Source organism: Hemitrygon akajei, chromosome 16 (assembly GCF_048418815.1).
Source record: "Hemitrygon akajei chromosome 16, sHemAka1.3, whole genome shotgun sequence".
Taxonomy (NCBI): domain Eukaryota; kingdom Metazoa; phylum Chordata; class Chondrichthyes; order Myliobatiformes; family Dasyatidae; genus Hemitrygon; species Hemitrygon akajei.
In genome coordinates, this window is record NC_133139.1 from 91719620 (window position 1) to 91744580 (window position 24961).

The 24961-nt window shown below is 42.9% G+C and overlaps 1 protein-coding gene across 3 annotated transcripts in view; it reads right to left on the reverse strand.

Annotated features, from left to right (window-relative positions):
• The window catches only part of olfm2a (olfactomedin 2a), a 632982-nt gene that overhangs the window by 213469 nt on the left and 394552 nt on the right, over positions 1-24961 (reverse strand). For 2 of the 3 annotated variants that reach the window (XM_073069444.1, XM_073069442.1), the window contains exon 1: positions 19253-19543. The exons of the other annotated variant lie outside the window; for it this stretch is intronic. In XM_073069444.1, the coding sequence (XP_072925545.1) occupies positions 19253-19390 (138 nt within the window). In that variant the 5' untranslated portion in view covers positions 19391-19543. Of the gene's footprint in view, positions 1-19252; positions 19544-24961 lie in introns of those variants that run through there. 3 annotated transcript variants of the gene reach the window in all.

Below are 24961 nucleotides of genomic sequence, written 5' to 3' on the forward strand. Positions count from 1 at the left end.
TGTGTCAGCCATTGTCTTTTTATGTATACCTTTCCATAAAATTCTATCATAGAGTCTTAGAAAAGTACAGCACAGAAACAGGCCCTTTGACCCATCTAGTCAGTGCCGTACAGTGCTTGCACCTGAATCTTAGCCCTTCATACCCCTACCATACATGTACTTATCCAAGCTTCTGTTAATCATTGAAATCGAGCTTGCATGTACCACTTGTGCTGGCAGCTCATTCTACTGCATATCTTTTTTCCTTTGTATGCCTACAAGACATAAATCTCAAGATAGCATATAGTGTTTCATAAAAAGTTTACTTTGAACTTTGATTGGCAATGACCAGGATATCTGAAGAAGTACTGGGAGATGATAAGAAGAGCACACAAGGAGGATGGGAATCTTCTAAACTTCCCTGCCCTTTCACTTCACGGTAAAAACATAACCACATGATGAGTCAACCTCTCGAACTTTCCTTGCCATTCAATATAATCATGGCTGATCTTCTCCAGGCCCCAATCTCCTCTTCTATGCCTGTTCCATACAATCTTCAATTCCTCGACCTTTCAAAATTGTATCCAGTTCCTCTTTAAGTAGCTCCCAAGAAGTAACGGTCACACATGAGTTTCTCCGAAGGGATTGTCTCTTGATGGGTCTTCAGGTGGCTGTAGAGTCCAGTCTGGAACCCACATAAACAGAATGGATTCTTATTGGAGAACGCCTGTGTGTGACTTTGTTTAACGTGAGGTGCCTGATGGATGGGCAGCTAACAGACGGTCCTTGACCGATTTGGGTCAGGGTCCAGTGGTATGGAGTGCAAGACAATTGGGGACCTTTCAGTGCTGCAGCCTTCCTCTGCCTTCACTGCCATTGTGATGTGTCATCATCTTCTGCCACTGAGGTTTTGGTTGGATTGCTCGATGTCTGGAAACTCTCCCTCGTCCTTTTCTGTCAGGGGTGACCCTACCAGAGCTAAGCTCCAAGCAGCTTTGTTTTCAAGATCTCGAGAACTCTCAATCCTCTATACCACAACAAGGTGATGATCCTTGGTAAAACCAACAACTTCTCCTGAGTAATCATATCTCAGAAACTCACAGGCTTCATGTGGGACAGAAAACATTAAAATGATGTGGTTTCTTGGCTTACTTCCAACTTCACTTTGGAGATTCCAGTGGCTGTGGATGTACATTTATCTGATGAAAGCTCCAGGCCTCCTTTACAATAGTCCTTGGAGATGGACTTTAAAAACATAGTCTTTGATATCAGGCTGAACACTATCAGTATTTCTGCAGGAAAAGAAATGTAATTTTTTCCATCCTGCACTTGATGTAAAGAAGGTTCAATAGATCTGAACAAGAATAATTAGATTTGAGATGAAGTCATCCCTGGAAACATGCTTTATTCAATGCCTTGGACCTGCATTTGCCGCAACCTTTCTTAAGGTCCAGGGACTGGTGTGTGATTAAAGGGTGATGATTTATGATATCGAAGGAGGAAACCAACACTTCTTGGGAAATCCTATGAGAGTCATTAATAAAACTTACAGAGAACTCGGGGAGAAAGCTGCCTTACCCACAGAATGGTGAGAGTGCTGACTCATTCCTCACTCCCACAGGGGTAAGTAACAAATGGAATTAAGGGGAGTCAGGTTAACAAGGGGGAAAGGGGGGCAGGGAGGACAGAAAGAAGGTAAAGGGGGAGATAGGAAGGCAGGGGTAGAGAGGAGATGGTGGGAGGAGGGTAGAGGGAGAGTATGAGGAAGGTAGGGGATGGAAGGTAAGAGGAGGAATATAGGGAGAAAGTGGTGGGCAAGGTGGAGCAAGGAGGGAGGAGGGAAGGGAGAGGGAGAAAGGAGGGAAAGGAGAAGGCAGAATGGAGGGGCATAGGAGGAGGGAGGGATAGGTAGGGGAAGGGGAAGGGAGGGAGAGGGACAGAGGATGGAAGAGGGGAGTTGGAAGGTGGAGAAGGGAGAAGGGGGAAGGGTTGGAGGAGAAAGCAAATAGTAGAAGAAAGTGAGTGATAAGAAATTACGAGGATAAGAATGAGAAAGTGAGAAGAGAGTAATAAATGAGAAGGGGAAAATGCCAGCCTGGGGTATGTGGACAGCTGCAGACCACTTTGCGAATGGTGGACTGATTAAATTAGTGAAGGATGACAAGGCTGAGGTTTGGTAAGTGGTAAAATCTCAGTATGATAGGACTGGAGGAGATTGAACACAGAGGAGTGGTGAAGCTGGGAAAGCTTTGAAATCAAAGGTGAGAATTTAACGGGGTCAGCAAACACTGGAAACCCACGGGGTTACAGGGAGAACTGACAAACTCCACAGGCACTGCCAGAGTGCAGCATCAAACCAGCGTTGCTGAAGCTGTGAATCTGAAGCTCTGCTGGCTATGTCACTGCTTTTGGTGTAAATAGCTCTGGGTGTTCTGAAACTAGAACTGTAAGAGAACTGCACTTCAGCAGACTGCAGACTTCCATGCACTCACAGCTCTACGAACTAAATAAAAGTCCAGAAGGGATAAGCGGGAGCAGCCATTGTCAGGAGTAGGCCAATGGCGAGAATAGAAGTGGCTTCAGCTCGAAAGAGGTGTCGGCTTTGTGTAAAGCATCTGCTAAGGATTCCTTTTTGTTTCTTCCCCCTCTCTTACTGTACCATTTAAATGGCTGTGTGTGCTCTTTGTGCTGGATGTTGGAGAACTGGGAGACCCAGAGTCTCCCGGGGAACTACATCTGCCTGAAGTCCATCCGGCTGCAGAAGACCATGTTAGGGATCCGGAGCAGCAACTGGATGACCTTCGGCTTGTACAGGAGAGCAAGGCTATGATTGATCAAAGTTACAGGGGAATAGTCACCCCGAAGTTGCAGGAGGTGAGTACCTGGGTGACTGTCAGGAGAAATGGTAATAGGCAGCTACAGCAGAGCACCCCTGTGGCCATTCCCCTCAAAAACAAGTATACCACTTTGGATACTTTTGTGGGGGATGACCTCCTGGGAGAATGCGATGACGACCAGGTTACAGCACTGAGCATGGGTCTGTGGTGCAGAAGGTAAAGAGGGAGAAGAGGGAGTGGTAGTGATAGGAGACTCGATAGTGAGGGGAAGAGACAGGGCATTCTATGGATGTGAACAGGACACTTGGATGGTATGTTGCCTCCCAGGTGCCAGGGTCAGGGACGTCTCAGATCACATCCACAACATTTTGGAGACGGAGGAGAGCAGTCAGATGTCTTGGTACATATTGGTACCAATGACATAGGAAGGAAAAGCAATGAGGTCCTGAAAAGAGAATTTAGAGAGCTAGGTAGAAAGCTGAGAAGCAGGACCTCCCGGGTAGTAATTTCTGGATCACTGCCTGTGCCACACCGGTGAGGGTAGAAACAAGATATCTGGCAGATAAAAGCATGGCTGAGAAGCTGGTGCAGGGGGCAGGGCTTCAGGCTCTTGGATCATTGGGAAATCTTCTGGGGAAGGTATGACTCGTTCAAAAGTGACGGGTTGCACTTGAACCCGAGGGGGGCCAATATTCTCGTGGACAGATTTGTTAGAGCTGTTGGGGAGGGTTTAAACTAACTTGGCAGGGGGGTGGGAACCAGAGTGAAGGGACTCAGGAAAGGACGGATGTTAAAAAAGTAAAGATAGCATGCAGTCAGACTGTCAGGAGGACAGGCAGGTGATGGGACTTAGCTGCAGCCAACAGGCTTAGTATAATATCACTAGGGTGCAGAGTCAGAAAGGACTGCAAATGCAGTGCTCAAGGTGTTGTATCTAAATGCACATAGTATAAAAAATAAGGTGGATGATCTTGTTGCGATGTTACAGATTGCCAGGTATGATGTTGTGGTTATTAGTGAATTGTGGCTAAATGGCCAAGGTTACACGGTATATCGGAGGGTTAGGAAGGTAGGCAGAGGGGCTGGTGTGGCTTGACTGGTAAAAAATGGCATCAAATTAGTTAAAAGATGAGACCTAGGATCGGAAGATGTTGAATCCTTGTGGGTTGAGTTAAGAAACTGAAAGGGTAAAAAGACATTGATGGCAGTTATATACAGGCCTCCTAACAGTGGCTGGGAGGTGGACCACAGGTTGCAACAGGAAATAGAAAAGGCGAGTCAAAAGGGCAATGTTATGGTAGTCATGGGAGATTTTAAGAGAAATTTTATGAGAGAGGGAAGCCATGGACTCATATGTAGCTAGCCATCTTGACACAAGCTGAGATCTGATCAGCCCCGGCTGGGTCACCTGGAGAAGGGTGTATGATGTTGAAAGACCCGAAACACCCTATGATTCCAGGAACATCACTGATGACGTGTCCAGAAGCATCAGAAGATGTATGCACAGAGCTAACATGCAGGTCAATTGGGAAAATCAGGTTGGTAATGGATCTCAAGAGAGTGAGTTTGTTGAATGCCCAAGAGATAGCTTTATAGAGCAGTTTATTGTTAAGCCTATTGGGGATCAGCTATACTGGATTGAGTGTTATGTAATGAACCAGAGGTGATAAGGGAGATTAAGGTAAAAGAACCCTTAGGAACCAGTGATCACAATATGATTGAGTTCGACTTGAAATTTGATAGGGAGAAAATAAAGTCTGATGTATTTCAGTGGAGTAGGGGAAATTACAGTGGTACGAGAGAGGAGTTGGCCAAAGTAAATTGGAAGGGGCTACTGGCAGGGATGTCAGCAGAGCAGCAATAATGTGCATTTCTGGGAAAAGTGAGGAAGGTGCAGGACACGTGTATTCCAAAAGTGAAGTAATATTCAAATAGTAAAATAGTACAACCGTGGCTGACAAGAGAAATCAAAGGTACTGTAAAAGCAAAAGAAAGAGCATACAACAAAGTAAAAATTAGTGGGAAGATAAAGGATTGACATGTTTTTAAAAACCTACAGAGGGCAGCTAGAAAAATCATTAGAAAGGAAAAGATTAAATAGGAAAGCAAGCTAGCAATAATATCAAAGTGAATATTAAAAGTTTTTTCAAGTATGTTAAAAATAAAAGGGAAATGAGAAATGATATATGATCACTAGAAAATGAGGCAGGAGAAATATTTATGGGGGACAAGGAGATGGCTGATGTACTAAATGAGTATTTTGCATCAGTCTTCACTGTGGAAGACACTAGCAGTGTGCCTGATGTTGTAGTGTGTGAGGGAAGAGAAATGGGTGCAGTTACTGTTACAAGAGAGAAGGTGCTCAAAAATCTGAAAGACCTAAAGGTACATAAGTCACCCGGACCAGAGGAACTGCACCCTAGGGTTCTGAAAGAGGTAGTGCTAGAGATGGTGGTGGCATTAGAAATAATCTTTCAAAAATCATTGGACTCTGGCATGGTGCCAGAGGACTGGAAAATTGCAAATGTCACTCCACTCTTTAAGAAAGGATGAAGACAGCGAAAGGAAATTATAGACTTGGAAGTCCTTGAGCAGGACACCCTGAAGGTTAACTTGTCAGTTGAGTCGGTGATGAGGAAGGCAAATGCCATGTTAGCATTCATTTCAAGAGGTCTACAATACATGAGCAAGGATGTGATGCTGAGGCTTTATAAGGCACTGGTGAGGCCTCACCTTGAGTATTGTGAACAGTTTTGGGCCCCTCATCTCAGAAAAGATGTGCAGACATTGGAGAGGATCCAGAGGAGGTTCACAAGGATGATTCCAGGAATGAAAGGGTCTTATGAGGAATGTTTGATGGCTCTGGGTCTGTACTCGCTGGAATTCAGAGAATGAGGGGGGATCTCATTGAAACCTTTTGTATGTTGTAAGGCCTAGACAGATTAGATGTGGTCAGGATGTTTCCCATGGTGGGAGAGTCTAGGTAAGAGGGTATAGCCTCAGGATGCAGAGATGCTTAGAAATTTCTTTAGCCAGAGGGTGGTGAATTTGTGGAATTTGTTGACACGTGCAGCAGTGGAGGCCAGATCGTTGTGTGTATTTAAGGCAGAGTTTGATAGGTTCTTGATTGGACATGGCATCATAGGTTACGGGGAGATGACCTTACCTGGACATGCCCCATGTCTTTCTTTCCCAAATATACAAATATCCAGTGGACCTCCATCGGCCAATGTATGATCTGGGTCAATAGAGGATGCACCCTCAAACACTGGCAAGGGAAGACAGACTCCCAAGCAATCGAGCTGTGAATGCTGACACAGTTTTAACAGTTATTCTGGTATCTGCAATTCAGACATTTAACGGTAGCATAGTGGTTAGCACAACACTTAACAGTGCATTAGCTGTAAGATCAGGGTTTGATTTCTGCCTCTGTCTCTAAGGAGTTAGTTCATTCTCCTCATGACCGTGTGGGTTTCCTCTGGGTGCTCTGGTTTCCTCTCACAGTCCAAGATATATGGTTAAGTTTATTGAGATGTGGGCATGCTGTGTTGACACTGAAATGTGAGGACACTTGCGAGCTGAGTCCTGCATAATCCTCATAAATCTGGTTTGTCAGAAACATTGCATTACACTGTCTGTTTCAATGTACATATCTTTTAAAGATTAAAAATCTCTTTAATCTTTAAAAATAGATAGCTACAATATACAAGTATAATATAATTAAACTGTTTAAAAGTATTAACTGAAAGCAGCTATAAACAATGGAAATTATTACTAGCAAAGTAATTTGGAAAGTCCCTTTTCTTTGCCTTCTGATCTATCAAGGCAAGCACTAATAAAGTGATTGGGGCTTCTGCTGCTCTGCCAGGTCTGACTTGGCAGTGGATCTGAGAGTCGATTCCTCAGTTGTTGTGGGTAATATCAGCAGTACTGAGCACCGGAACTGTACTCTGAGCAGATGAATAATACCTACTGGGCAATGGCTTTGGTTTTCCCAAGTTTAGACAGAGGGAATACTACTCATTTATTCCAAGATTTTGTGAGAGAGAGGAAGAGAGGCAGAGAGAGACAGAGTGCTGCAGTGAGCTGCAGAGATAGGTAGGACGCAGTAGAGAGAGATGGAAGTTAGGGGGAGGTGGGAGATAGAGAGAGAAAGTGAAGGGGCAGGGAGAGGTGGAGAGGCTGAAAGTTGGAGAGGTTGAAGAAGAGAAGTGAAGATAGGAAAAGAAAAGCAGACAGTGAGAAAGTGGAGAGAAAGATCAAAGATGGCAAGAGAAAAAGAGAAAAAGGAAAGGAAAGTGAAAGGGAAAAGGAGTAGGAAGAGGGTCAAAGAAAGATGGGTCCATTTTGGTGCAGAGTGATGAATGCTATCAGTGTTGCAGTATGGTGGTGACCTCCAGCGCCAGTTGGTTCAGGAACTGGATGGCTGACGGGAAGTAGCGTACATGTTCAAGATCACGTAGGACTGAGTGTCTGTACTGCCGGCTGGATGGTAGCTCGGTGACTACTTTATAACATAACTCAATAAATCTGTGACCCTAGTGTCCAGACTTGAAAAGAAAAAGATTCTTCTGGAACTTACTGCCTGTATAAATATTCAATCAAACAGATGTCTCTGCACAATACATTGGCTGCTTTCTCGAAGAACTTCTGAAGTCCTTGATTACAGGGAGGCACAGTCAGCTCTGCATGGGTGGTAGTGTAGCAGTTAGTGTAACACTATTACAGTGACAGCGACCGCAGTTCAATTCCGCGGCTGTTCTCCCTGTGGACAAATGAATTGTCTCCAGATGCTCCGGTTTCCTCCCAGGTCCCAAAGATGTACAGGCTACATGGACGTAATTAGTTGATGTGGGCACATTAGGCTGAAGAGTTGTATTTTCCGGTAAAAATATAAGATCACACAGTACAAGCAAATGGCAGAGACTCAAAGATTTGGAAAAAGCCCAAGGAAAATGATTGACGGCTGTCAAACTGAGCTCATTTGTGAAGTCAATGTACAGTGGGAGACCTGAGCAAAGGGAGGAAATTCGTGAATGTTATTTGGGGTTGGGGAAGGTTTCCCAGTAATAAGTAATGCCACATTCATGTGGAAATCATTGGGAAAATGACAACAAGTGAGACACAAGTACACTAATTGTCACAGAGTTGTGGGATCATAGAGAGATACAACACTGAAAGGAAAGACTAGAACTAGAGGTTATAAGTTTAAGGGTGAAAGGTGAAATATTTAAGGGGAATCAGAGGGAAAACTTCTTTACTTGGAGGGTGGTGAGAGTGTGGAAGGAGCTGCCAATGTAAGTGGTAGATATGGGTTCAATTCTAACATTGAAGAGAAGTTTGGATAGATGCATGGATGAGATGGGAATGAACAGCCATGGTGCAGGTGGATGGGACTAGGCAGAGGACCAGGTTGGCATGGACTAGATGGGCCAAAGGGCCTGTTTCTGTGCTGTCATGGTCTATGGTTCTTTGGCCCTTCAGGTGCAAGCCAACCATTTACAGTAATCCCTTGTTAATCTAACGTTGTATTCTTCCTATATTCTCATTAACTTCAACCCTGCTCCCCAGGTTCTACCACTCACCTGTCTCACTAGGGAGAACTTAATATGGACAATTAATTTACAAATGGACACATCTTTCAGATGTGGGGGGAAAGCAGAGTCTGCGGGGGAAGCCCAGTTGGCAACGGTGAACACCCAAACCCCACACAGGCCGCAGCAGAGGTCAGAAATGAACGTCAGGTTGTAGAGAAACTGCTGTGTAGAGATGGAAACTGCTTATCAGGGGCAACCTGAACCAAGCTGCTTCATCTGGATTTTCTGATATCCTGCCACATCCCGAAGATGAGTTAACTGTTAACTGGCTGTTGCTAGTGCCCCTCTAACGTAAATGAACAATAAGAGAATCGTGTTTTGGTGGCTATGGTGAACGTGAGAGAGATTGGATTACAGGGACTGATGGGATACACTGGAGAGCTAGTTTCGCTTGATGGGCTAAGGGGGCTTTTATGTCATATGAGACATGACTTTCAGAAAACATAAACAGGCTCCTGCTATGATAGAAATTTCTCTGAACAACATACGGTACACTGACCCAGGGTGAGAGATAAAGTATTTGCTGCAATCAATACACAAGTTAAATTAGCATTGTTAGTGATTTGACCCTACCAACAAAGCATTTACTCTCATCTTTTGACTCTGTGAGATCTGGGTTCTGTGTACAATCAATATGGAATGCTAGCAGGAATTTGAGAGGAAGCAATTACCAAGTAAAATGAAATGAAAACATTGCAAAGATTGGAGTGCAAGGGTAGGGAATCCTTGTTACAGCTTTACGAGACTTTGACATTACGTTGCTCATCACATTACCACATAACCTATATTACCTTTCATATTTTGGCCTCATTATTTGAGGGAGGATACAAATTGCCTTGGAGGCAGTCCAGAGAAAGTACTGAGGATGATCAAGTTCTCAAGGGGAAAAGACTGAATAGATTGGGTCTGTCATCGCCGGAGCTCGTAGGAAGTGAAGTTATTTTACGGAGCAGGGATTTCCAATCTGGGATCCATGGACCCTTTGCTATTGGTCCACAACATAAAAGAGAGTTGGAGCCCCTGATATAGAGTAACACACACGAAAAGCTGGAAGAACACAGCAGGTCAGCCAGCATCTATAGAGGGGAATAAAGGGACAACATTGTGGGCTAAGACCCTTCATTAGGACTGAAAAGGAAGGGGGAATAAGCTAAAATTAGCTAAAATAAGCTAAAAGTACATGTTGGAGGCTGTTAGGTGAAGCCAAGTGCGGAGGAAGGTAGATGTGTGTGCTGGGGGGTGGAGGGGGGGGTGTGATGTGAGAAGCTAGGAGGTGATTGGTGGAAAAGGTAAAGGGCTGGAGAAGAGGGAATCTGATAAGGGAGGAGAGTGGACCATGGGAGGAAGAGAAGGGGGATGGGACCCAAATACTATAACTACAGTATATTCTTGTGTACAGGAAATCAGGTAATTAGGTAACTAACAACAATTAAGTATTCAATCCATGAGTATAATAATGCCTATAACACAGAAAAGACAGCCAGGTAGATCAGAAAAGGAGAGTGTAGCATATATGGGAAAGCAAACAAAGAAATAAGTGTTAACTTAAAAATCTTTGCAAGCTAATTTTGATCTGAAACAGAATCCTGTAGAAGGGTTTCTCCTTCTGGTAAAAATATTTCCCTCCCCCTCTTCCTCTCCTCTCTACTCTGACCTTTTACTTCTTTGCACCTGTCACCTCCCACTGGATCCCCTTCTCCCTCCCTTTCTCCTGTGGCCCACTCTCCTCTCCAGCCGTGGCCTTTCCCATGCACTGGGCTTCACCTATCACCTTCCAGCTAGCCTCCTTCCCCTCCGCCACCTTTTTATTCTGGCATCTTTCCCTTTCCTTTTCAGTCCTAAAGAAGGGTCTTGACCCACAACATCAACTGCTTATTCATTTCCAGAGATGTTGCCTGGCCTGCTGAGTTCCTCCAATGTTTTGTGTGTGGCTCCGCTGAATGGGACCAAGAAAGAACATTAAGGGCCGAAGGGCCTGTTCCTATGCTGTTCTTTGTTCTAAGAGCTGTCTTGATGGGTGACAGATATAAAGGCTAAGCTTGAAAGTTTTTGTAAAACAGAAGGGTTACATCCATCATTAAGGACCCCCAGAACATTCTCTTTTCTCATTACTACCATTAGGGAGGAGGTAGAGGAGCCTGAAGACACACACTCAGTGTTTTACAAACAGCTTCTTCCTCTCAGCCAGCAGGTTTCTGAACAACCAATAAAGCAACCTGCAATTTATAAATCTATTTCTTTTAGAGCAATGACCCACCCTCCATTAGCACTATGTATTGATCTTTTGTCAGGGCAAGCACATTGGCCTATTGTCTATGCTGCCGTTGTGCTCTCTCTGTCGTTGCCATGCAAATACATTAATTAAAGTCATCTCACTGTTTGTGTTTTATCAAATGTAGTTGTGCACAGACACAACTCATAAACAATATCCACTACTTTTGTTCTCTTTTTCCACCACTTATTTGATTTCTGACCACTGTGGGTCCTTTGCCTTGTGGGTTGTGGCACTTCCAGTGCTCTTCCAATTAATTATTAAATGTAAGTGCTCTCCAGTAGAGATATCCAGGTTCCCACCATTCTTGGCCTGTTAAAAAAAAACTTCGAGCTATCAAATACCCAGATTTACATCTCTTAGCTATTGCCCAATCAGACGTTATAGAGAGGTAAGGAAGGCCTATCCTAATCTTAGAGTCACCCCTCAGCCTCCTCTTTTCCAAAGAAAACAACCTTTTAATCAAATGTTACTGTATAACCAACATTTATTTGCCCTAACAGTGCTAGGGAGTATTGTGGAACAGAGTATATGGTTCTCTGAAAGTGTCACCACAGGAAGACAAGGTAATGAAGGAAGCAGTTGGTACACTGGCCTTCATCAGTCAGATGTTGAGATGTTACATTGCAGACATGCAAGATGTTGGTGAGGCCACACATAGAGTACTGTGCACAATTTTAGTCTTTTTGCTACAGGAAAGTAACTACCTTGCACCAATGTCACCAAAGACTGGCAGATTTCTGCAGGTGTACCATGGAGAGCATTCTAACTGGCTATATCACCACCTGGTATGGTGGGGGGTACTGCACAGGGTCAGGAAAAGCTGCAAAGGGTTGCAAACTCAGTCAGCTCCACCACAGGCAGCAGCCTTCCCACTACTGAGGACCTCTGCAAACAGCAATGCCTCAAAAACTTAGCATCCACCAATAAGGACCCCCATCACCCATATGCTTTCTTCTTATTACTACCATCAGAGAGGAGGTACAGGAGGCTGAAGACAAACCATCAGTGCTTGAGGAACAGCTTCTTCCCCTGTGCTATCACATCTCTCCACAGATAATGAAACAACCCATGAACACCAGCTCTTTTCCACTTACTTAATATATATTAATGACAAGGGTGGAGTGATGCAGGAGGGGTTTGGGCAAGTGGCAGGAGTGGAGTGCCAGGATGGGGGTGGCGCACCCAGCTGTGAAACACCAGGCAAGGTCATTTGATTCCAAACAATCGGTTTATTGATCATTACAGAATGTCTTTCTGATGCTTTCCACTCTCTAACCCAGGGGTGTCAAACTCATTTTAGGTCACGGGCCGGATTGAGCAAAATGCAGCTTCATGTGGGCCGGAACAGTCGGACGCGTGCGAACGCAGCTTTCGTTGCCTCCGTTTTTTCAGCCTGCTCTCATGTGTCTCAGTCTCTGCTATAACTACAAAGTGTTTCACTTTACAAATTCCGTTTCTTATGAAGAAGACTGCCGAGCAAGACTGCCGAATAAACACTAAAAACCCTGAAAACCTGGTACCTGAATAAACTCAGCATTAGCCATATCATACGCCATAGGCGCTTCGATTACTGGGGCCAGCTTTAATAGTAATTAGATATTATCTCGCGGGCCAAAGATAATTCCACCGCGGGCCGGATTTGGCCCGCGGGCCTTGAGTTTGACATATATGCTCTAACCTCTCCCTTCCCCTTTTCCCAATCATGTTTTCCCCTCCCCACTCTCAGTCGTAAATAAAGACCCATTTCAGAATCAGGTTTATCATCACTCACAAAGGTCATGAATTTTTTTCTTTTTTGTAGCAGCACTACAGTGCAATGCATAAAATTACTACCAAAGTATTAGGTACCCTCGCTATGTATGTATAGCACTCGGTCCACTTGCTTGTATTACTCGCCCTGTTTGTTCTGCCGTTCGGTTGTACCATCTCAGCAGACAAAGGGAGGAGCAAACGTAGGGAAGACATATAACCATATAACCATATAACAATCACAGCACGGAAACAGGCCATTCCGGCCCTCCTAGTCCGTGCCGAACTCTTAATCTCACCTAGTCCCACCTACCCGCACTCAGCCCATAACCCTCCACTCCTTTCCTATCCATATACCTATCCAATTTTACCTTAAATGACACAACTGAACTGGCCTCTACTACTTCTACAGGAAGCTCATTCCACACAGCTATCACTCTCTGAGTAAAGAAATACCCCCTCGTGTTTCCCTTAAACTTTTGCCCCCTAACTCTCAAATCATGTCCTCTCGTTTGAATCTCCCCTACTCTCAATGGAAAGAGCCTATTCACGTCAACTCTATCTATCCCTCTCAACATTTTAAATACCTCGATCAAATCCCCCCTCAACCTTCTACGCTCCAATGAATAGAGACCTAACTTGTTCAACCTTTCTCTGTAACTTAAGTGCTGAAACCCAGGTAACATCCTAGTAAATTGTCTCTGCACTCTCTCTAATTTATTGATATCTTTCCTATAATTCGGTGACCAGAACTGTACACAATATTCCAAATTTGGCCTTACCAATGCCTTGTACAATTTTAACATTACATCCCAACTTCTGTACTCAATGCTCTGATTTATAAAGGCCAGCGTTCCAAAAGCCTTCTTCACCACCCTATCTACATGAGACTCCACCTTCAGGGAACTATGCACTGTTATTCCTAGATCTCTCTGTTCCACTGCATTCCTCAATGCCCTACCATTTACCCTGTATGTTCTATTTGGATTATTCCTGCCAAAATGTAGAACCTCACACTTCTCAGCATTAAACTCCATCTGCCAACGTTCAGCCCATTCTTCTAACCGGCATAAATCTCCCTGCAAGCTTTGAAAACCCACCTCATTATCCACAACACCTCCTACCTTAGTATCATCAGCATACTTACTAATCCAATTTACCACCCCATCATCCAGATCATTTATGTATATTACAAACAACATTGGGCCCAAAACAGATCCCTGAGGCACCCCGCTAGTCACCGGCCTCCATCCCGATAAACAATTATCCACCACTACTCTCTGGCATCTCCCATCTAGCCACTGTTGAATCCATTTTATTACTCCAGCATTAATACCTAACGACTGAACCTTCTTAACTAACCTTCCATGTGGAACTTTGTCAAAGGCCTTGCTGAAGTCCATATAGACTACATCCACTGCCTTACCCTCGTCAACATTCCTCGTAACTACTTCAAAAAATTCAATAAGGTTTGTCAAACATGACCTTCCACGCACAAATCCATGCAGGCTACTCCTAATCAGATCCTGTCTATCCAGATAATTATAAATACTATCTCTAAGAATACTTTCCATTAATTTACCCACCACTGATGTCAAACTGACAGGTCTATAATTGCCAGGCTTACTTCTAGAACCCTTTTTAAACAATGGAACCACATGAGCAATACGCCAATCCTCCGGCACAATCCCTGTTTCTAATGACATCTGAAAGATCTCCGTCAGAGCTCCTGCTATCTCTACACAAACTTCCCTCAAGGTCCTGGGGAATATCCGGTCAGGACCCGGAGATTTATCCACTTTTAAATTTCTTAAAAGCGCCAGTACTTCCACCTCTTTAATTGTCATAGGTTCCATAACTTCCTTACTTGTTTCCCACACCTTACACCATTCAATATCCTTCTCCTTAGTGAATACCGAAGAGAAGAAATCGTTCAAAATCTCTCCCATCTCCCTTGGCTCCACACATAGCTGACCACCCTGATTCTCTAAGGGACCAATTTTATCCCTCACTATCCTCTTGCTTTTAATATAACTGTAGAAGCCTTTCGGATTTACTTCCACCTTATTTGCCAAACCAAACTCGTAACTTCTTTTAGCTTTTCTAATCTCTTTCTTAAGTTTCCTTTTACATTCTTTATATTCCTCGAGCAATTCCTTTACTCCATGCTGCCTATATCTATTGTAGACATCCCTCTTTTTTCGAACCAAGTTTCTAATATCCCTTGAAAACCATGGCGCTTTCAAACCTTTAACCTTTCCTTTCAACCGAACAGGAACATAAAGATTCTGTACCCTCATAATTTCACCCTTAAATGACCTCCATTTCTCTATTACATCCTTCCCATAAAACAACTTGACCCATTCCACTCTCTCTAAATCCCTGCGCATCTCCTCAAAGTTAGCCTTTCTCCAATCAAAAATCTCAACTCTAGGTCCAGTCCTGTCCTTCTCCATAATTATATTGAAGCTAATGCTATTGTGATCACTGGACCCGAAGTGCTCCCCAACACATACATCTGTCAGCTGACCTATCGCATTCCCTAACAGGAGATCCAACACTGCCCCATCTCTAGTCGGTACTTCTATGTATTGTTGCAAAAAGCTATCCTGCACACATTTCACAAACTCTAAACCATCCAGCCCTTTTACAGAATGAGCTTCCCAATCTATGTGTGGAAAATTAAAATCTCCCACAATCACCACCTTGTGTTTACTACAAATATCTGCTATCTCCTTACACATTTGCTCTTCCAACTCACGCTCCCCATTAGGTGGCCTATAATACACTCCTATCAGTGTTACTACACCTTTCCCATTCCTCAATTCCACCCAAATAGCCTCCCTAGAGGAGCTCTGTAATCTATCCTTCCAAAGCACCGCCATAAGATTTTCTCGGACAAGCAATGCAACACCTCCTCCTCTGGCCCCTCCTACTCTATCACACCTGAAGCAACTAAATCCAGGAATATTTAGTTGCCAATCACACCCTTCCTGCAACCATGTTTCACTAATAGCTACAACATCATAATTCCAGGTATCAATCCACACTTTAAGCTCATCCACCTTTCTTACAATGCTCCTAGCATTAAAATAGATACATTTAAGATACTCTCCACCTCCTCCTCTCTTTTCATCCCTAGCAATGCATTCAAATTTATTATCCTTTTCTTTCTTCTCCCCTACAACTTCTCCCCTACATGTAGAGGGACGTTTGAGTGCATGCCCATTTTACACTGTTGACTGATAACTATTATAGCTAACATTTTACTTTGGAAGATATTATTCAAGCAAAGATGACCTTTTGGTATCAATCTAACTAAGTACCAGAAAAAGTAATGTTTATCGTATGGAGACACAAGAGACTGCAGACTTCAGAAGCTGGGGCAATGCACAAGGACAAACTGCTGCAGGAACTGAGAGGGTTAGGAAGATTCAATGCAGGGAAATGGACAGGCAGTGTTTTCGATCAGCACCTTTCATCCAGACGTAGTATGCATGTTTATTGTATGTTTTGGCCTATTATAGCAACGCTCTGCATGTGACCGCAAGGAAGTGAAAAGAGTTGTTGACACAGGTCAGCATATCACAGGAACCAGATTCCCCTCTCTGAGCTCTCTCTGCCTCAGTAAAACAACCACCATAATCAAAGACTCCACCCTCCCTGGACATTCTATCTTCTCCCATCATGTCAGCTAGAAGATACAAGAGCCTGAAAGCCTGCACCACCAGGCTCAAAGACAGCTTCTACCCCACTGTTATATGATTCTTGAACAATAAGATGGACTCTTTACCTCACCGTCTACTTTGTTATGAGTTTGGATTTTGTTTACCTACATTGAACTTTTTCTGCAGTTTTTATACTTTATACTGCATGGCTTGAAATGTCGACTGTACTCTTTTCCTGGATGCTGCCTGGCCTGCTGAGTTCCTCCAGCATTTTGTGTGTGTTGCTCAGGCTTCCAGCATCTGCAGATATTTCTCTTGTTTGTGATTGGTTATTGTTTTACCTTGTTCTGCTTCAATACACTGCGTAATGATCTGATCTGTGTGAACAATATGCAAGATACCTTTTCACTGTATCAATAATAAACCAATAGCAAGTTTTGTTTAATCAGATTGGTGGTTTTCCCAATAAGCCCAAGGAAGCACAGACCGATAAGGAGTAGCAACAGTGAGCAAATTTACCCCTGATCGTGAGCCATGGAAGGTGATTCCATTGGGGTTGGCATCGATGAGCCAATGATAGGGAACGTTTCAGGCAGCGGCCCTGCTCCAGTCTGCCCTCTACTGTCATTAATTGGTAGTGTGAATGAATGAAAGCTGTGCAAATACTGAACTGGGTTTTAGCACGTTATCTGGATTCACAGAAAGAGAGAAAGAGAGGCATCTCGGGGGAATGAGCCAAACATGTTTCATGGTAAAATAATAAATGATAAAATTAACAACAGCAAAAAACATTAATTTATATCTCACTCAATAGGTGATTGATTTCTGTTGTATTATCTTTTTCTATGGATCAATTAAACATTCTACAACTGGCTGATATTAGGGTAGAAATCAATCCAACTCTCAGCCTAACTGAGTAGGAGAAAGATTTATTTGCATTATTATTTTGCTTTATCAGATTGTCTAAACATTTCACACAGGAAATTGCTTTTAGTGGAGTGATTATGCAGGCAGACAGAATTTAATCAATTATTTTTTAAGTTTTATTTTCTGATTTAAGTTCTTTCTTTTCCATCATTGACAACCCTAACTCACTTGCAGATCCTGTTCCATGCACGTTCATTTTTCAGGGAAATATTAACAGGAGAGAGGGAGAGAGAAATAAAACACAAAAGCAAGAGAAAGGGAGAGAGGGTGGAAACACAGAATAAATACGCAGGAAATTACTGCAGATAGGATACCGGAAAACAGAGAATATTAAAGAGGAAATATTTGTTTTTGCAAGATATTGAATTTTGGAATGCAGGAGTGACTGAGAAAGGAAGACTAACGAGGCGTGTGGAGATGTCAATACAGGAGGAAGTGAATGGAGAAAGGTTTTTCATTCATCTTTGTAGAATGACCTTTAATTCACAACAGATCCATTCTATTCAACATCAGAGGAAAATCACCTTCATAGACCTGAAAACATAGGGGAAAACTTGCAATGATTTCCAGAGCTACATGTCAATATTCTGTAAATCCCTACAATTGTGAGGTTAAGATTATATTTCTAAATCAAAACACTTGGCTTCAAACTCATCTTAATAGCAAAGCATCAATCACTGCTCCTGCAATATCTATTAGCTAAAGAGGACTTGAGAATTCTGTCGAACTATCAAGAAATTATTTTAATTTTACAAGTAAAAGTCTTACTAATCATTCTTGGTTTACAAACTGTGCTATTTAAATATTATGAGTAAATTTCTTTTTACTTGTACCCTGATCTGCAGCTTCACAGTCATTTCATGATTTAAGTTCAGTGGTATGGAAGAAAAATGGATGATGGGAGACATGAGAAGGTAAATAATCAAGAAAAATGTTGAGATTTAGACAAGCATTTGAGAGAGGGGGAGAGGGAAGAGAGAGAGGGAGAGAAAGCAAGAGAGAGAAAAATAACAGTGAGAAGAAGCTGAAATATTAGAGAGAGGGAAGTGAATATTCTGATAAGATGAAGGAAATATTCAAGAGAGGAAATATTATAGAGATAAGAAAAAGGTGGAAGAAAATAACAGCAGAGAGGAGATAAATCCTGAACGTGAGGGATGAAACTGGTGAGAAAGAGGAAACATTAGACTCAGCTAAATTATTTTAGAGAAGCTGACGTAAAAGAACTAAAACATTAAATAACAGACAAGAGGATATTAGGCAAGGATGAGAAGAAAGGTACTCCTGAAGAAAGACAAGACAGAAAGAGTGAGAAATAGAGAGAAAGAAAGAGAGGAGAGACAGGGAGAGAGAGAAAGAGAAAAAAGACTACCAGTGAGGGGAACCTGAAGTATTAGAGAGTGAGGGAAGAGAACGTTGCAGTGAGATGAAGGAAATATTATAGAGCTGAGAAATGTTTGAAAAAGGTGGAAGAGAATAGCAGCAGGGAGCACATAAATGCTGAAAGCAAGTGAAGAAGCCGGTTGAGAAAGAGGATATATCAGAATCAGCTGAATTGTTTTTGAGACAGAGAGAAATAGAACAACGGGGAGAGAGAGAGAGAGAGAGATAGAGAGAGAGGAAAAAGGAGAGAAGGGGAGAAAAAGGGAGTGAGCGAGATAGAGATAGAGAGAGAGAGAGAACTGTCAAGTGTCAAAGACAATATAATTGCCACAGGTTAATCTGTTGCAGACATTAGGGATGAGATTATTTTGCATTTCCAAAGACAAGTATTTTGTTTAAGTTAAGCAATGTTAATATAATGAAATCAAAGCCCCAGGAAGCCAGTTTTGCATCGCTCCTCTGCAGATTTAGCAGACTGCTCTTTGTACAGGCATCTCCGAACCTAGGGATCTCACTTCCTGGATATTCCAAATAACACTGGACCAGCAACATAGAAAGGGAAGTATATAATTATCTTGTCCAGTGGCTAAAATAAACATTTTCATTATCCTGGCACAAGGAAAATCTGTCCATTTGGAATTTAATCAGTTAAACGTGATTTACCGAGAAATTAGGAATGCAGCAAAAAATAATTTCTTTTAGAAAGAAATATATTCTTTCTCTAGTCTTAAGTACAGATGGTTATTTAAAACGATGATGGAGTTTTAAAGTCCAGCATGCAAGAAACTTTGAAAAAAATGCTCAAGGTTTTCGAGGTAGCAGTAATTGCACACTCACTATTTTCTGCGTGCTTCCCGATGAACTGATTTTAGTGCCGTTCAGACCCACAAGCGTGGGCAAAGTCTGAGACATCCAGTTGGTCACCATTGCCATAGTGCTGAGTACAGCTCCAATTTTCAACAGTGGTACAGTCATCCTGACCCCTGCCTCATTCCCCCAGCCTCACAGCTAGGCTATTGCTCATGCACACTGCTGAGCCTCCACAGCAGCCTCAACAGTTCGTCAGATCAACGCAGCCCTGGAGATTTCTTTTATACCATCCATACAAACCAGCCCTAAACACATCACATCTCTCTCTCTCTCTCTCTCTCTCTCTCTCTCTCTCTCTCTCTCTCTCTCTAACACAGATACACACACAGAGAGTCAACACAGTCCTTGACGTCAGTCTGTGCAGGCAAGAGGCCAAGGAAACTGAGAAAAAATCATATTTAAAAGCGGGGAAGCATTTAACACTTTATGTTCTGAAAATCAGCTGGGGGTGGATTCCCTAAACAGGCACTCAGCCAGAAGTAATTCCGTGAGGGAAAGATGAGAAGGAATACTTCCCTTTTCTATTCTTGTGAATGATTCTAGCAGGAAGGGTTGAATTGTGTTGACAGACTGTTTTGTATTCTCTTGTGTTTTGAAAAATACCATTGAAGTGATCTAATTAGAGGACATAGCATAATCAAGAGCTCGACAGTGCAGAAGGAGAGAAACCATTTCCTCTGGCAGGCATCAAGAACTGAGATATAATGTCAGGAGTTGGCACAAGGGTTATGGAGTGGAATTCTCCTCTTCACAGGAGCTGCTGAGGTGGCAAGGGAGGGGTGAAAATCAATCAGCTTCTAAAACAGAGATTGATTTCTATTGGGCAAAGGCATTGATCAGTCATGATCTAATTGGGATAGGCTTTAAGTGCTGAATGGTATCCCCTTTTCCCATGGATCTAAACGTTTGCCGTAAGCTATGTACACCCTCGACATTGTCTAGAGTTGGCACACGTATTCGGTTGGCCTCTGTAGAAAACAACAGCTCTCCCATAACCCTCTTGAAATTGTTGTCAGGAAATCAAATGGTTCAAAATTTTAAGTTCAAAGAAAATTTATTATCAAAGTACTATACGTTAACATATACTACCTTGGGATTAATTTTCTTGCAGTTATGTACAGGAAAAAGAAAGAGAATAGAACTTTATAAAAATTTGTTTCGTGACTGTCTATGGGGAAGGTAAATTTTAGGGTTATGCATATATTCTTTAATAATATATGTACTTTGAATCTTTGAAACAAAGACTGAGTAACACACACAAAATGCTGGAGGAATTCAGTCACTCAGGCAGCATCTAAGGAAATGAATAAAATGTCGATGTTTCAGGCCAAGATGCTTCTTCAGGACTGGAAAGGAAGGGGGAAGATGCCAAAGTAAGAAATTTGAGGGGGGGGGAGGAGTGAAGGAGGACAAGCTGGAAGGTGATTCCTTGCATTCACAGAAAAACAACCACTGTACAGAAGAAGACAATCTGTGTAAATAAAAATAATATCGAGAATGAGTTCTAAGGAGTCACAGTCAAAGATCACTACAGCATAGCAGCAGGCTCTTCTGACCATCTAGATGCACCAGACTATTAATCTGCCTCGTCCCATTGACCTGCACCATGACCATAGCCCTCCATACTCCCCCCCCCATCCATGTACCTATCCAAATTAAGTGCATTCACCAACTCCAGGGGCAGGTAGTTCCACTCTCCCAGCACCCTTGACTGAAGAAGCAGCCCCTCATAGTCTCCTTAACCATTTCACCTTTCACCTTTAACCCATGACCTCTAGTTTTAGTCTCACCCACCCAGTGAAAAAAAGCTTGCTTACATGTACCCTAGCTACACCCCTCATAATCTGTATACCTTTAACAAATCTCCTTTGTTCTCCTATGCTCCAAGAAATAAAGACCTAACCTTTACAAACTTACCCCACAACTCAGGTCAAGTCCCGCAACAACCTTGCAAATTCTCTTTGCACTCATTCAATATTATTGATACCTTTCCCTACAGGCAGGTGACCAGATCTGTACAAAATACTCCAACATGACATCCCAACTCCTGTGCTCAGATTTATGAAGGCCAATGTGTCAAAAGCTCTCCGTATGACCCTATCTACCTGGGACGAAGCTTTGAAGGAGTTATGGATCTATATTCTCAGATCCCCCTGTACTAATACACTTCTCCGTGCTCTCCCACTCACTGTGAAAGTCCAACCCTGGTTTGTCCTCCCAAAGTGTAACAACTAACACTAGTCTGCATTCAATTCCAGCTGTCATCTGTCATTTCTCAGTCCTTTTTTCCAGCTGGTCCAGATTCCACTGCAAGTCCTTGAAAGTGAGTCTGTAAGTCATAGAATCAGTTCAGAGTGGTGGTGAATGAGTTTAACCATGCTGCTTCAGGAGTTTGATGGCTTTCAGGTCAAAAACTGTTTCCTCAACCTGATGGTGTTGCAAGGACGTGGCGGTGGAACGAATCCAAGTGCCGAACATGGGCGCAGAGGCCAAGTCGGGAGGCGTTACGGTCGTTGCGAGCGTGGAATTGGTGCCAAGGGAGACTTTACCCCGAGTCTTGGTTTTAGTAAAGAATTCAGGAATGATGCTAGACTTAGAACTGATAGTCCTAAGAACCATGGAACGAGGTTACTCATACACGAGTTGATCAACGAACTGGCAGCACTTTGTTGTGGTCACGGGGTTTGCTGATGGAAAGCAGGTGTCTGTAGTTAGTGGAACCTGAGAATGATTGGAAACTAAACGAGGTGATTGAGGCCCAATTCCTGAGGAAAATAGCCAGGTGGGCGATTGCCAGAAGGGACCGTGACAGATGGTGTGAGACGTAAAACTTCTGTAACTCCTTCCCAATGGTAGTAGTCAGAAGAGAGCATGGGCTGAATGGTGGGTGTTTTTTTTTTCATGATGGCAGTATTATTGTGGGGAGGGCTTTGCCTGCGATAGACTGGGTTGTGTCCATCACTCTTGAAAGCCTTTTCTCTTCCTGGTTATTAGAGTTGTCTTATGAAAATAAGGAGGAGAAAGAGCTCTTTTGGCTCTTCAAGTCTGTTAGACTATTGAATATCTGACTAATCTCCAATGTGATAACCCTTTATTAGAAAAGTCACTGCCCAAAATGTCAATTGTTCATTTCCCTCCATAGGTGCTGCCTGATTTGCTGAGTTCCTCCAGCATTTTGTGTGTGTTACTCTGGATTTCCAGCATCTCTCATGTTTGCAAAAATCTAACCACATTACTCTTTTGTTTATTTAATAACTGAGTGGACTCAACAAAACTATGTGTCTCTTCATAAAGAATCTCCTCCTGATCTCCTCCCAAAATGGTTATCCCCTGTATCCTGAGATTACGTGCCAATTATATTTTAAAATTCAGAAATGCAGATTGGTAATGCAGATTTATGGTTTTATATTGCTATATTTCTTCACTGTTCTTGGTTGGTGCGACTGTAACGAAACCCAATTTCCCTTGGGATCAATAAAGTATGTCTGTCTGTCTGTCTGTAACAGGCCCAATGAGCCTGTGCTGCCCACTTACACCCATGTGACCAGTTAATCTACTGACCCGCAGGTCATTTGAATGTAGAAGAAAACCAGAGCACCCAGAAGAGACCTAAGCTGTCATGGGGAGAATGTACAAACTCCTTACAGAGAGCAGCATAGCTGAAGCTGAGTCACAGGCGGTGTAATAATGTTCCGCTAACTGTTACATTACCATGCCACTCATATTGTTCAGCATTCTCCTGTCATGGGAAAGATTCTCTCAGCATCTCACCCTTCAATCCAACCCAGAATGTACAGGTTTTGGAGAGATCAACACCTTTTTTCATTAGAAATAGAATTAGAAATAATTGCAATCTCACAGAACCATCATCAGAACTTGGAATCACTGCAGTAAGTCTGAACTATACAGTTTCAGGGTAGCTTTCTTTCCTTAAGTACAGGGACCAAAATTGCACACAATATTCAAAGTATGGAGTCATCAAAGTTCTATTTACTAGCAAGGACAAACAAAGCCCTTTCAAGAAAGCCAAAATACAGCTTGATCTTCTAATGATTTCCTTGAAAGCATGCCCATTTTACTGTACCTCCTGGTCAAATATCAGAGTTTCCCTGTAACACTAACCTATCATATGAGAAAATATTATTTTCTATTTTTCTTTCCAAAGTGAATAACCTCACATAGAATGGTAGAACCATATAGTCATGCAGGAAGAAAACAGACATGTCAGCCATCCAACACATATTTGCAATGGGCCTACACTAATACGTATGCAGGCAAAATTCTAAACAGCGCCACACAACCGAGCAGCGATGAGACCCCCTTCCTAAGCCACAGCTGAGTTTCCATAATGACAACCAATCAACTGATTGATAAGTACAATACATACTGTACTTTGCATAAATGATAAAGTACAGTACAACACTGTGTGTCAGACAGAGTGATCAGCAGCACTGGGGCTCCACAGGGGACTGTCCTGTCTCCCTTTCTCTTCACCATCTACACCTCGGACTTCAACTACAACACAGAGTCTTGCCATCTTCAGAAGTTTTCTGATGACTCTGCCATAGTTGGATGCATCAGCAAGGGAGATTAGGCTGAGTACAGGGCTACGGTGGGAAATTTTGTCACATGGTGCGAGCAGAATCATCTGTAGCTTAATGTGAAAAAGACTAAGGAGCTGGTGGTGGACCTGAGGAGGGCCAAGGCACCGGTAACCCCTGTTTCCATCCAAGGGGTCAGTGTGGACATAGTGGAGGATTACAAATACCTGGGGATACAAATGGACAATAAACTGGACTGGTCAAAGAACACTGAGGCTGTCTACAAGAAGGGTCAGAGCCGTCTCTATTTCCTGAGGAGACTGAGGTCCTTTAACATCTGCCCGATGATGCTGAGGATGTTCTATGAGGCTGTGGTGGCCAGTGCTATCATGTTTGCTGTTGTGTGCTGGGGCAGGAAGCTGAGGGTAGCAGACACCAACAGAATCAACAAACTCATTAGTAAGGCCAGTGATGTTGTGGGGGGTGGAACTGGACTCTCTGACGGTGGTGTCTGAAAAGAGGATGCTGTCCAAGTTGCATGCCATCTTGGACAATGACTCCCATCCACTCCATAATGTACTGGTTAGGCACAGGAGTACATTCAGCCAGAGACTCATTCCACCGAGATGTAACACTGAGCGTCATAGGAAGTCATTCCTGCCTGTGGCCATCAAACTTTACAATTCCTCCCTCGGAGTGTCAGACACCCTGAGACAATAGGCTGGTCCTGGACTAATTTCCACTTGGCATGATTAACTTATTATTATTTAATTATTTATGGTCTTATATTACTATATCCCTTCATTATTCTTGGTTGTTGCGGCTGTAACGAAACCCAGTTTCCCTCGGGATCAATAAAATATGTCTGTCTGTCTGTAAAAGCTAAGCATTTATAGGACACACCACAAGTGAACAGCACACTGATGATGTTCCTTCCATGGTGATAAAACATTTACAAATGGATTGCCCAGATTGGAGAACAACTCAACCCATCTGCCCTAATACAAAATGCTGGCAGAACTCAGCGGGTCAGACAGCATTCTGTGTTTTTTGTTTTTTATTTATTTCCAGCATCTGCAGATTCACTCGTGTTGCACTAATACATTTTTATTCTCCCCAACATTGCTCTTAACTC